This window comes from Hippocampus comes, unplaced genomic scaffold, assembly GCF_001891065.2.
Source record: "Hippocampus comes isolate QL1 unplaced genomic scaffold, H_comes_QL1_v1.1 scaffold41, whole genome shotgun sequence".
NCBI classification, from domain to species: Eukaryota; Metazoa; Chordata; class Actinopteri; order Syngnathiformes; family Syngnathidae; genus Hippocampus; species Hippocampus comes.
This window is the reverse complement of record NW_017805153.1, coordinates 4,371,695-4,384,194: the sequence shown is the minus strand read 5'-3', so window position 1 is coordinate 4,384,194 and position 12,500 is coordinate 4,371,695. Positions and strand designations below refer to the sequence as shown.

Sequence of the window (12,500 nt, the reverse complement as noted above, 5' to 3'; positions counted from 1 at the left end):
GCTGGCGTCTAAAGGTGGACAGACTTTGCTGTGGGCCACTTTCCTTTGCTGTCTTCTGCAGTGTCACGATCCCCGTCTTCCCCATGAGAAGAGAACTTTTGGACGCCTTGTGACTATCACTACATCCATCCATAAAGCGCTACAGTTCATTGTGGTGTGACACAGCATACTTGAACAGCTTCAACAATGTGTGGGGGCTTTGAAAGAGATGAACAATTTGGACAGATTTGAAGACCACATGAAGGTTATGATCGACAGAGACTTTAAAATCTATTTAAAAAAAGCAACCGTTTTCCTAGGACGTGAAACTAACATCCACACGCCTGGAAGCTGGCTTGCTTGAACATGAAATCAGCTTAATAGACTGTGGGAAACAATACAATTTCATGTCAATTGTGGATGTAGGTCAGTGTCATGTGTCATGTGTCAGAGCCTTGCGGACCCTAATGTCATAACACTGGTTTTATATATTTTTCGAAGGATCATTTTACTGTCTTTCAGTGTTTACTCAGAGTGTGCCCTGTGCAATGGGAATCGTGATGGGTTGTGGCCGCGCATTGTTTTTGGATGAAAAGTGCTTTCGAAAATAAGATTGCTTGAGGGTTGGGTCCCCCTCGCCTCAGACAGGTTGAGCGTATGGCATTAGGGATGTTTCCTACCTCCAGGATCACCGCACAGATGAGTTTGACGCACTGGATTACAGAGTCCTGATTCCCAGATATCGTGACTCCTCGCTCAGTCGAGTTGGGCAGCAAATCCCCCGCGACCTGTATCTGAGCTCCGGTGCTCTGCAAATGATAGGGGTGTTTCAAAGGAAGATTAGGTTGATGAGACAAATTGTACTGACATTAGCCCAGCTTCTCGACGTGCGTCGCCGCTGAGATGATGACCTTCCACGTCGATGATTAAGGAGACTGACCGCGTTGCAGTATATGTTCGGGGAAGTGAAGCACAATGCTCTTGATGATTCTGCTGCTGAGGCAAAGACTATAAATTTATCATGCGGCTGATGCCACTATCAGACTGTGGGTTGTTTAAAAGGCACAAAAAAAAGCAGTGCAGAGAACTGCGGAAAATTTTGTCAGGCACTGCCAAGATCTTAAACGTCCTTGGCAATAGATGTATTAATTCAATCCAAAGGCTTCACATGGACCCAAAATGATGTCACATGTTCAATCTCCATAATGTGCTGCAGTGAATGATGAATCTCAATTATCATTTTAATCAATTGTCTCGTTACATTCCCGTGTCAATGGTTGTAATGATCTGAAGCTCTAATGAGGCACTCTCCAAAGAGAACACGGGGCATACCTGCCGAGCAACCACACAATAGCATTGCCTTTCTGCGGATATTTCAAGCATGACATTATCAGTGCTGATGGGCATAGATACAGCTTTAGGTCCTACAGTCTATTTTCGACATTACTGTATACCACTCATCCTCATTTGGGACACGAGTGAGCTGGAGCCTCCCAGCTGACTTGAATGGGCCGACGTCATGGGCGGAGATGTCGCAGTGACTGCCCCCGCGACTGCAGCTGCGACTGCCGTGACACCTGATATTTTGCTGCGACTTAGGAGACCAAAATATTTTGCCTTCCCACCACACGATGTCTCGCAGAGACCAATTTGCCGGGAAGTTGCTGCGACCTATCCGTGACATCGCTGAGATCCTGTACCTGAGTGAAGGTGTCTCGATTATTATGCCACGCCAACGTGGGCTCAGTCACGTGGTCTAGTAGGTCATTGGGTCATTGTGTTGACGTTGCTGCAAAGTAGCAGGGACATCTTTGCGATGTCTCAGTGTCCAGATGGTCTCTGAGATTTCACATAAATCTCCTCGAGATTAAGAAATTAGTCTCCACTGCGTCTCAGAGACTTGATGGAAATTTGAAAAAGTCTCTAAAAGGTTTCTGAAAAGCTCAAATATTTGTGACCCGGCTAGTCTCCAGGAGTGGATGCAAAGACAGAGACTCGAGTTGCCATCAGGTCGCCAACTAGTTTCTAACTATTTTCCAGGTGGTTGGGCTGGGCTCTTTAGGCAAAAAGCAGAGGGTCCAACCGTGATGGTCACCGGTCAGTCACAAAGAACATATACAAATAATAGTTTTGGCTCATATTCACACCTATGAGGCTTCAATTAACTGTAATTTTTTTCTGCTGCATTTACATGACTGAGTGATTCTGATCAGGACACCAATGTGTATGTACTGTACTTATAATGATCCACATGCACCACTTCCATACTAAACTGCATTATCTAAGTTCTCGGATGAAATATGAACATGTTCCATATGAATGGACAGTAATTTATCTTGATCATCCTTCCTCTGCAGTTTTGCAATACACCAACATTGTTTCGCAATGCACAGTCTAATGAGAGCTGTATTAATAAAATGCCTGCCTTTATATAGTAGGACATAGTAGTGCTCTGTTTTAATTTACATGAACTCAAACCACCTCAAGAAACACAGTGTTCAAATAATGACAATCTGACAATGTTATTTTTTACACCACTGGGATTGAAATGGCTCATGTCTACTTGAGTTATAATTACATTGGCTTCAATGCAATGCGGCTGATTTGGGACTTGACCAGGGGCATATCCATTTCTATTCCTCGGCTTGTTCATTCTATCGACCGGGAGGACGGTTACCTCTCTGATCTCCTTTATCTTCACCCCTCCTTTCCCGATAAGAGAGCCACACTGGCTGGCGGGGATGACAAGCCGCAGGGTGACTGGTGGCTTGGAGCTGATGGTGCCGTTGGCCACCAATGCTGTCAGGTCCTGTCAGAGACACATGGCAACAGTTAGCAGGAGAAAGAGAAGAGAAGAGAAGAGAAGAGAAGAGAAGAGAAGAGAAGAGAAGAGAAGAGAAATGAAAACAGTCCAGGGGGCAAAAAAGACCATCAAAGCCATCCAAGAAACATGTAGGGAGAGATAAAACCACACAAGGTTAATACATGACTTTGAATCCAGATCATCTCATTGTTCACGTTGGGCTTTGCTCCTTGACCAATGGGAGGCGGTAAAGCACATTACAGTAATGCACACACAAATGAAGAATCTTCTGTTACTGTGATACAGTGACATGTAACGATATGCATTTTTTTGTTTTTTGTCGAGGACAAACAATTCCTGTGAATCTTGTGATCTAAAAGTGTTGCTCCACCATTTGTGTTTAAATCTTAGTTGGCTAAAGGTTTCTAAAACCATGCCTGTCGATGCTAAGGTTAGCGTGTCAGTGATATTTTCCATCTATGTTAGCGTTCAACACTTGCACATGTAAACTTCTGCTTCACTGTATAATAATCCAAACAGAAAAATATACTCCTGGATGTACTATTTGTCAGGATGCTAACTTGGCATAAAAGCACAAAGTAGTTTCAAATAATCCGAATCACTCCCCCAGAACTTTTAAAAGTGACAAAATGTCACATCATCGAAAAAGTGTCAAAGCGAGAGCTGTTTCAAACGGTTTTTATTCATACTACACCCCATCCAAGTTGAAATTATAATTCAAAGGTTGAATGAAGAATCAGCGTTTAATGAATGTGCCTTTAGTTGTGATGTCACACTCACCATCAGTGTGAAGCCAGTTGAGAGCAATTAAGCTCTCAACCATGAAGAGAGAGGTAAAAGAACCACAACCACTCAAAATCAAACTCCCACTTTCAATGTGTCCAAAAGATCATCTTTCCAAATCGAGTCAATCTGGATATGCATATAGTTTGAATTTCACAGAGAACACATTTTTAAGGATCGCTAAGAAATATCTCCTTTTGGGGAGCCCATATTATTTCAACATTTAATTACTGCATTCATGAAACAAGTAAAGATACAGAATGAATTAAAAGGCACTTGTAGTATAAAGACAAAGCATATTTGAGGTCAGAACCGTCTTGAGTTTTTTTAATGAATGTTTTTTTTTTCCCAGCAAAGCCAGCAAACATCAGGAGTGGGAGGAGATGGCGCTTTTAATTAATGAGAAGAGCAACTCTGTGAACCTTTGAAATGGAAATACACTCTGCTGTCTCGCTTTCTCTCATCGCTCAACGCGCAGCTGATGTGGGACAAGAAAAATAAAGCGAGGGCCGTTTGGCAATAAAAGTAGTTTGTCTCATGGATGTGTAACCTCAAGAGATCGTATCTCGTTAAAGTAACTTAAAAATCACTTCCCAATCACTGAACTTTAAAGCCCCCAATGCAGCTTAAGATGCGTTTCTTTGCATCTATTTTTAGCCTCTCCAACAGGGTGCTCTGACGTCGCCTTTTGTTAGAGGAGGAGCACAGCTTGTCTGTACAGTCATAAGACTTTCTTGATTTGCTCTAAAAATATGAGGCACGTATTAATAACTTTAACCATTCCAACAGTTTTTATGCTCTTGGGTGGTGGAAAGTAACCCAGTAAAAGTATTTTGTTTCTGTAGCTAATTCCGCTTCCTGTGCTTTACTAGAGTATCTATTTTTCTGGCGACTTTCAACTCTTACTCCCGACATTTGAAAACAAATATCGCCACTCTCTACTACTTCTAATATGCAGTTTTTTTTCATTGTGTGATTTTTGTTGTTGTTGTTGTTTTGCTCATACGGGACCCGTTTTCAGTTTAGTCCTGATTGTCCTCTCAGAGTTTCGCTTGCAGCACAGTTGCATCCAGCGTTTTGTTTTGCTTTTTTTTCCTTCTCGGTCTGAGCATTTTTGAAGTGCATAAAAGAAGGGAATTAATTCGCGTGCGGTTAATTGTTTGCGTTGTGCAAAGTTATCAAAATTGGTCACACTAAACATTATTATTTACTTTTTTGTTGAAACTGTGTCGTCTGGTTAGCATGCCGGCCTCACAGTGCAGAGGTGCAGGGTTCGATTCTGGGTCCGGTCTTCCTGTGTGGAGTTTGCATTTTCTCCCCGTGTCTGTGTGGTTACTCCCATATTCGAAGAACATGTGTGGCAGGTTAATGGAACACTCTAAATTGTCCCCAGGTGTGAATGTGAGCGTGGATGATTTGTTTGCGATTGGCTGGCAGTCAGTTGAGGGTGTCCCCCGCCTACTGTTCGAAAACAGCCGGGATAGGCCCAGCACGCCTGCGACACTCGTGAGGATGAGCGGATTAAAAAAAAATGGAAGGATGGATGGATTTACTTTTTTTTTGGTACTTAAGGACGTTTCAGATCTTTTAAAACTTGCACTTCAAGGGGGAGTTTTGCATACTAGTCAAACCTGCCAGTATAAGCCTGACTGAACCTCATTGGTGAAATTATCTGTGAACCCCCCCCCCCCCACCCCAACACCACCAACACCGGTGACCCCTTAAAAAACACACACACACACACACACACACACACACACACACACACACACTGTACCTCAAATTAGATTCTTCAGAAACCATGCATGGGTGGTAAACAACCAATATCAGACAAAAGGCGTGACTGACCAGGTGTCATTCATTTTCCATGAACCTGTTACCTTTACTTGTTTTACTGGGCTTCAGCAGCTTTGCTGAAACTAATGTGGAATATCCACCTTCCTTTAGCAACAAAACTTCAAAAGAAGGAATTGGACAGATTCAGAGACAAACAAAGGTGGACCCTGACGCTTATTTCAGCGGTGGTATGGACAGTTCAGAGGATTCAGAACAAATGAGGAATTTGCAACATGTCTGCTCAACAGGCAAGTTTATTATCTGTTTTTTAAAATTTCTTTTTGTTGATGATATGTTCCAAAAAAATAAAACTTCAAAACAATAACATTTAGGGCTCTATTTTTGAAGCCAGTGCATTTACCCTGTGGCAGATCTTGATTTTCATATGAGCGCAAAACTCTTTGTGCATGTTTGCCAAGTCGGCAGACCAGATTCCACCAAGCCAGGGCAGGCCAGTGCAGCAGGAAGCCTGTCTTGGAGAGGCAGCTGGAGGAGTGACATTTGGTGGCAAAAAAGTCGACCGGAACCTCATGCCTGCTCAGACCACATCAGTCTAGACCAGGGGCCGGCAACCCAAAATGTTGAAAGAGCCATATTGGACCAAAAAAACAAAAAAAAAAAAAACAAAAACAAAAATGTCTGGAGCTGCAAAAAAAAAAAAGCCTTATATAAGCTTTATAATGAAGGCAACACATGCTGTGTGTATCGATATGAGCTATATTAGCCTACTATCAAAATGACAAAGTTGGCTACGAAAACACAATGAGCCTTCATGATAGAAATGTGTGTCGCAGGCTATGACTCAAATTTTCGTTGACAGAAATGTTGAAATTTAATATTTATTCTCCACATTTTTAATGCACTGGAAAACGTTAAGAATGTTTGTGTCATGTTTGTCCTCCTACAGAAACCATATTAAAACAAAAAATATATTTCCCTCCCCCATCTTTTTCCATTTTCAAACATTTTTGAAAAAGCTCCAGTGAGCCACTAGGGCGGCACTAAAGAGCCACGAGTTGCCAACCGCAAGTCTAGACAAATGGCTTAAAAGCGACACATTTCTTTCATAAATATGCGTCCAGCCTGCATAATTACCAACAACGGGTCTCACTCTCCTCCTCACATAGTTTACACCACACCCCGCACACGAAAATAGAACCCAGATTGTCTCAAGAGCACCCCACCCCTCTAAAGGTGTGGCTTAAAGAAAGAAGTTTAAATAAATAAGTTGAATGAGTACTTATACTTTCAACAGTTTTGTTTCAAGTATCGATATACCTACAAAAGGAGAGTGTGAGCAACTCTGCCACCTCTTCATCACAACAGCAAGCAACACACACAGGCCTACACGCACACACACAAACACACACACACACACACCCACACACACACACACACACACACGCACACGCACACGCACGCACACGCGCGCGCGCGCACACACACACACACACACACACGCACACGCACACGCACGCACACGCGCGCGCGCGCACACACACACACACACACACACGCACACGCACACGCACGCACACGCGCGCGCGCGCACACACACACACACACACACACGCACACGCACACGCACGCACACGCGCGCGCGCGCACACACACACACACACACACACGCACACGCACACGCACGCACACGCGCGCGCGCGCACACACACACACACACACACACACACACAACGGTTGCAGTGTTTAATCCCTGCATCGTGTTGCATCACAGGCAGGATAAGTAGCCCTGATGACTCAAGATTATATTGCCTCCATGACACCTGAGAACAAATAAAGCTGTTGTTTGATACTCAAGTATGGCTCTGCCGTTATTAGTGCAAGTGCAGTTTGAGATTGCATGAGTGCACCTTACAAGGCCCTCTCGTGTTTTTTTGCATTGCACAAAAGAAGCGTAGGCACTCTTTTGCTTAATGAAAATGTGCTAATGAGACCCAAACGATACGAACACTCAGTGACCAGCAGGCGGATGACTTCCTTTGTTTAATTTTTCTTTTTTATTAAAGTCGGGTATGGTGGCACACATTGTGTCAGTTAATGTGTTGCCATGGAAACTGAAGCGTTTCTTCTGCACACAACTTTGATTAGAGGCGAGTGAGAAAAATCTTTGAGTAGAACCGCTGTTCCTGTTTTCTCATTATTGTCGACTGTGACACCATTTTAATGAGAGGTGGAGGTGCATGGTCACCATGGAGACAATTGCCATTCTATTACTCGTTGGTAAACAACAAGATCCATTCAGTGGCATACCCTACATCTTGATTGATTGATCCAGCTTTAAGAATTGATCATGTAAAAGCTGATTGTCAATTCATCTTGAAGGAATCGCGGCTGTATGACGTGCGCGACTTGACTACGAACAGCAGAAGCGCTGTTGATTTCATCGCAACCAAAGCTGCAGAAAATAAATTTTGGACACTTATGAACTCACTGAGCTGCCCCGAATTTGTGAAATGCACATCACATGGTTTATATAGCATTTTTTTAAATGGGGAGCTCACCAGCGTAAGTCCTGCCCATTTCTGACGGCCTTTGTTAAAAAGTCTCTATAATTGAAGTCTATTTCTTTTTTCGTTTACAAACTGTCAATGACGGTAATCTCAAATGATGTTTTTGTACTGTAGTCACTTGCTGTTTATTGCATTTCATGGTAACATTATGTCAAGCTGGGTGCCAATATTTTTCGAGGTCTTTGATCCAAACTACACATCCATCCCTTTTCGATAGCACTTATCCTCACGCGGAGGATGGCTGAGCTGGGTCCTATTCTAGCTGAGCCAGAAGCCAAACTGAATTTGTCACTAGTCACAGGACATCCATCCATCCATCCATCCATCCATTTTCCAATCTGCTTTATCCTCACAAGGGTCACGGGGGTGCTGGAGCCTATCCCAGCCGTCTTTGGGCAGTAGGCGGGGTTCACCCTGAACCGGTTGCCAGCCAATCGCAGAGCCACAGGACACATGTAGAAAAAAAAGTATTCACACTCACATTCACACCAACGTCAATCTATTTTTAATGAATCTATTAATGAATCTAAAATGCATGTTTTGGGAATGTGTGAGCAAGGCAGACTAAAAACCAAAACAAAGCACACAAGCTTTGGCAGTGCATGCAGAAAAATGACAGCACTGTCCATCAAAGACACTCTCCTTGATGAGAAATCTATATCAGTTCCGCTTCACTTATTCAAGCACAATTGGAAATATGTACGGTAAAACATGTCTCATCGCATTTAAGAATGCCCCAGCTACTTCCATCCATTTATCCATTTTCTGATCTGCTTTATCCTCACAAGGGTCTCGGAGGGGTGCTGGAGCCTATCCCAGCGCTTTTCAGGCAGGAGGCGGGGGACACCCTGAACTGGTTGCCAGCCAATCGCAGGGCACACACAGACAAACAACCATCCGCACTCACACTCACACCTAGGGACAATTTAGAGTGTTCAATCAGCCTGCCATGCATATTTTTGGAATGTGGGAGAAAACCGGAGTACCGGAGAAAACCCACGCAGGCATGGGGAGAACTGCGCCAGCTACTTTTGGATTCTAATTGGACCACATCTATTTCTATTTCACAGTTCCTAAGGCATCCAAAGCCTACAGCGTATAGTTTTTATATGACTGCATTCTTCTGGAGAGCCGCAAAAGCTCTTCAGTCAAGTTGTGAATCGTTGCTTGGTACACTGGCTTCATAAGTTACAGTATGTACTGTATATTTGTCGGAATCATTCTGTAACTAGATGGGACAATAACATTTGAACTAATCCTGCATGTGTCTTACTTGCCAATGGATGAACTATTGTCTGTTAGAAAACTACAAGGGCTTTTCTGCTTATGAGTTTGTAGCAAACAGGGTTGATGTCATGCACCCTGAAGTCGTGACATTGACAGTGTATGTTTTTATTTCTATTTGATTTTATTTTGCCTTGTTTGCAGCCAAGTCCGCATTGCAAAAGACAAGATGTTCTCAAATGCCTTACCGAAAAAATAAAGGATAAATAAATCAACAAACACACAAGATAAACATAAAAATGACTAAACTCAAATTACAAGTTAGGTTGTTAAATGTGGTCAGCGTTTCTTTTTTTAAATATACTTAATGGGTATGATTCATTTAGTGTGCAACTATATGAATAACGTAACTAAAAAAAACACCAAATAATTGACTTATTACTATTAAAGGACAAACGCATATATCGGCAAATGATAATTCATGTAAGTAATGTAATTTAAAAGCTTCACATTTTTGTCTTGAGCCGCTATTTTACATCCGTTCAAGTGTTTTTCACCAATCTGAAAGCACATCAAATTCTAGGGAAAATAATGCCCCCCCCCCCGCCTCTGTGTTCAGAGGCTAATCGATAGCGCTGAGAACACATTAGTGACGCTGATGAGATGATGTTCAGGAAATTCATTTTGTATCATGTGGGGAAAGAGTTTTGAGTTCTTGATTTCCTCCACTTTATATCACAGGCAAATGATTTGATTTCATCTACGCGGTACTTTTACAACTTTACAAGAATGTTTTAATGGTTGCATCCGGATGAAATTTTAAATCAATAAAAAACACATCCCTTTTTATTTTTGTCTTATTTTTGTTTGGACAACTCGCGAGTGCGCCGATAGAAAGTGAGAACAAGATAACAGGTCTGGACAAAATAACCTGTCATGTTCTGTTTTGTGGATTTGGGTTTTGATTCCATTTTAGCTGTCATGTTTTCATTGTGTCCCTTTGGTCAATGTCTGTCCTGTTAAAGTTTAATTGTGTTTGTCAACCTTGTGTGAACCAATCAGCTCCCTCCGACGCAACGTTTCTTCTCCAGGTGTTGCTTGTTGTCTCATCAGTTGCTTGCATTTCCCAGTTGCTTTTTGTTGTGAATGGCTCATTGTTGTTTTTGGTGGTGTTTGTTTGCTGTCTTGATCCACCGCAAAAAATAAATCTGGTGTTGTTTTCCTTCCGTTTGTTTTAGTACTTTGATGCACTGTTGTTATTTTGGATGTTTGTTCTGAATAATCAGAGCATCTTGCTTATTTTGGAAACTTAATACCCTGCCAAAGTGTGACGGAATAAACCGACCACGACCGGATCCAGCGGGAAGCGCACGCGGTCGTCCAGCACGTCACTAGTCTCCCTGTGCTCGTCCTTGACCACACCAACCCTCATGTAAACCCTCGTGCCTTCCCTTCCAATTTCCTTTCACCAGTGTTATCTTGTCCTCTGAGTGGCTCCACAATTTTACCTCAATGTGTTTTTGGGAATCCGATTGTGAAGATGTGACCGTGCGACCACAGTCTCATTTTTGATCAGTTCTTTCCACACACTTGAGGCCCTGCTGCTAGTTTGTTGCACGAGCACGCTGCCTTTTTTTTAAGTGTGGCGTGTTGTTGCCAAAATCTGTGATTGGAGATTAATCAACCTCAAGCAATAACCGTCATTGTGGAATGGTGAAATTGAAGACTCAACTAGTTCCCCCATAGTTGTCTTTAAATTAAAAAATAAGATGTATCCTAACCCTGGTTGACAAATCCACTTAAAAATTAACCATCTAAACAGCTCTTTCCAAATGGTATTTGATCGCTGATAGATGCCGGTTAAGCACCCGAGGACTCTCGTTACAACATGAACAGACGTGAGCGCTACCTCTTCAAGTTTGTACGTGATCATGGTGAAAGCTCGGAAGACACTTTCTGTGGATCCAGTGATGGTGATGATCCTCTCGGGACAGGAACCTTCTGAGATGTTGACCCGAGCGCTGCTCTGTAAGAGCACAAGTAAAGAAGAAATGACACCCGTGACTTGGCTTGAAATGATGACTTCGTATGATGGGCAATGTTGTTTTGGCCTGCATTGTTTCTAGTTGGTTGACCAGCAGGTTCATTGAAACTGACATGTGGAATGGACTGACTGTGGAATGGAAGATGGAATGATGATGTCATTGCACAGGTGCTTGTATCTGCCTCAGTATGAAAATGGCTTCCAGCACATTTAACCCTGGAGCTGCTTGCACCACATTTAACTGGATTCGAGGTGGTTTTAAAAAAATAATAATACATTGACCCCTCCCCCTTACTGCTCAGGAACTGCTGGGGCAATGCTAGGCACTAAGATAATGTGCTCTGCATGTGCTGCTATCACGGTTATTCTACTAAATCACTAATCCTCACCTCTGTGGTGACAAGTGCGCGAGCTGGACGCGTCACACTAATCAAGAGGAGCTAACACAAGATGGCAAAGTCATGTTGAACTATGACAAATGCAGACACAAAATACATGCAAGAATAAGCGCTTTATGTCAGAGGTGTCCAGACTTTTTCCGTTTGCGCATACAGAAAAATGGAAGGTTGAAAGGGCCAATTTTAAATTCTACTTTTTCAAACACGCTAACGTCGGTCAAGAAAGCAATTATACTGTTTATGGTTTGTATTGTCGAGTTAATTTCATCAGCTTTCTGTTAAAGGTGTTAAGGCAAATTGTTGAGGATTTTTCCAAGTTGTTGGGGTGGCCAACAGCCGTCGATCTCACAGTAGTACTCAGTAGTATCCAGCTGTGCACTGAACAGAAGCCGAATCCTATCTCCACATTCGAGTCAAGTCAACTTTGTCAAATGTGCTCTATGTGCAACATACAGCACAGAACCCCAAAAAGAACAAACTGTAGTAAAGTGACCATTCTGCAAACAGTTTATTGATGATCATTAATGTGATGTCGTCTTAAATCAGCCGCACATGAAGAGCACAAAGCGGAAGAAACTATTTTTGCCCCTAAAACTGAATTCTCTTTATTCACCGGTATTTTGCAGACCAATTGTGTTATTCTCAATCATAAATGGTTTATTTGTATGTTCGAAGATAGAGAAAAGTTCATCAGTATAACAATAAATACATTAGTGGCACCTACGTGTCTTATGTGATGTGTTGTGTTATTTTGTTCTTCTACTTCTTCCTTTCATAACTTTGCTGCTGTGAATTGGGAATTTCTCCATTGTGAGAATAATGAAGGATTTCTTTTCTTATCTTCTGTCTCTGACATGCTCCCTTCTCACTCTGTGCCCACCTGC

The 12,500-nt window shown here is 42.5% G+C and overlaps 1 protein-coding gene across 2 annotated transcripts in view; it reads right to left on the bottom strand.

The window, feature by feature from the left end:
• Window positions 1-12,500, bottom strand: part of pcbp4 (poly(rC) binding protein 4) — a 59,521-nt gene that overhangs the window by 18,210 nt on the left and 28,811 nt on the right. For both annotated transcript variants that reach the window (XM_019868591.1, XM_019868592.1), the window contains exons 5-7: window positions 11,084-11,200; window positions 2,657-2,788; window positions 660-788 (exon numbers count right to left, since the gene is read on the bottom strand). In XM_019868591.1, the coding sequence (XP_019724150.1) occupies window positions 660-788; window positions 2,657-2,788; window positions 11,084-11,200 (378 nt within the window). The remainder of the gene's footprint in view (window positions 1-659; window positions 789-2,656; window positions 2,789-11,083; window positions 11,201-12,500) is intronic.